This window comes from Mandrillus leucophaeus, unplaced genomic scaffold (genome assembly GCF_000951045.1).
Source record: "Mandrillus leucophaeus isolate KB7577 unplaced genomic scaffold, Mleu.le_1.0 Scaffold1039, whole genome shotgun sequence".
NCBI lineage: Eukaryota > Metazoa > Chordata > Mammalia > Primates > Cercopithecidae > Mandrillus > Mandrillus leucophaeus.
In genome coordinates, this window is record NW_012098532.1 from 209,130 (window position 1) to 210,480 (window position 1,351).

At 47.8% G+C, this 1,351-nt stretch overlaps 1 protein-coding gene across 1 annotated transcript in view; it reads left to right on the forward strand.

The window, feature by feature from the left end:
- The window catches only part of LOC105539188 (40S ribosomal protein S4-like), a gene marked incomplete at its 5' end in the record, with an annotated part of 4,108 nt that extends 3,481 nt beyond the window's left edge, over positions 1-627 (forward strand). Inside the window, one exon of the mRNA XM_011979375.1 lies at positions 590-627. Coding sequence (XP_011834765.1) covers positions 590-627 — 38 coding nt within the window. The remainder of the gene's footprint in view (positions 1-589) is intronic.
- Between the last annotated feature and the right edge of the window lie 724 nt (positions 628-1,351).

The following is a 1,351-nucleotide window of genomic DNA, read 5'->3' on the forward strand; positions in this document are numbered from 1 at the left end:
GAGCTGAGATCCGGCCACTGCACTCCAGCCTGGGCGACAGAGCAAGACTCCGTCTCAAAAAAAAAAAAAGAATGGTTCTCTTGCTGAGAATGGAGCTCATCCTGGTGGCCAGTTGTGATGAGAGGCCAGGTCAGAAGTAACCTTATGGTGCCCTTCAGAAACAGGCAGGTGAGGCCGGGTGTGGTGACTCACACCTATAATCCCAGCACTTTGAGAGGCCAAAGCAGGTGGATCGATTGAGCCCAGGAGTTTGAAACTAGCCTGTGTAACATGGCAAAACCCTGTCTACCAAACATTGGCTGGACGTGGTGTCATGCATCTTTGGTCCCAGCTATTTAGGAGGCTGAGGTGGGAAGATCACTGGAGCCTGGGGAATGGAGGTTGTAGTGAGCAATGATTGTGCTATTGTACTCCAGCCTGGATGACAGAGTGAGACCCTGTCTTAAAAAGAACAGGCAGGTGAGACTATGAAAGGCCAGAGGGCAGGACTCCAGCCAGCAACCTGGATGCAGGATCCTGAATGCTGGTAGGCTGGCTCTTGGTGCTACGCTACTCAACACATCCTTGGCTACACTTTGCTTCTTTCTAGGTACTAAAGTCTCTGCTCAGCAGATGATAGAAATGTGAATTTTAGCTAAGGGACCAAAGCAAATAGGGAAAATGAGAAGCCTCAGAGTTCCTTTCACATATACCATGGTTTCCTAGAGCTAATTGGTGAACCAGTTAGCACAACTGGAGAATTGGTATATTCAGCTGTGGTCTCATAGGGGTTTTGTTTAATTTTTATTTTTGGAGACAGGATCTCACTTTGTCACCCAGGCTGGAGTACAGTGGCAGGATATCATGACTCACTGCAGCCTTGACGTCTCAGGCTCAAGTGATCCTCCCACCTCAGCTCCCTGAGTAGGTGGGACTACAGGAGCACACCACCATGCCTGGCTAATTTTTTTTTTTTTTTTTTTTGATATGTGGGGGTCTTGCTATGTTGGCCAGGCTGGTCTCAAATTCCTGGGCTCGAGTGATCCTCTCAAAGTTGCTGGGATTGCAAGCGAGAACCATTGCGCCTAGCCGGGAGATTTCTTTTCAAAATTTTAAACTTGTGGTTTTTTATTTATTTGTTAAACTAGCACAGGGATTTTTGTTTTGTTTTGTTTATTTTGAGACAGAGTGTCGCTCTTATTGCCCAGGCTGGCGTGCAATGGCATGATCTCAGCTCACCACAACCTCCGCCTCCCGGGTTCAAGCGTTTCTCCTGCCTCAGCCTCCTAAGTAGCTGGAATTACAGGCATGTGCCACCATGCCCGGCTAATTTTGTATTTTTAGCAAAGACGGGGTTTCTCCATGTTGGTCA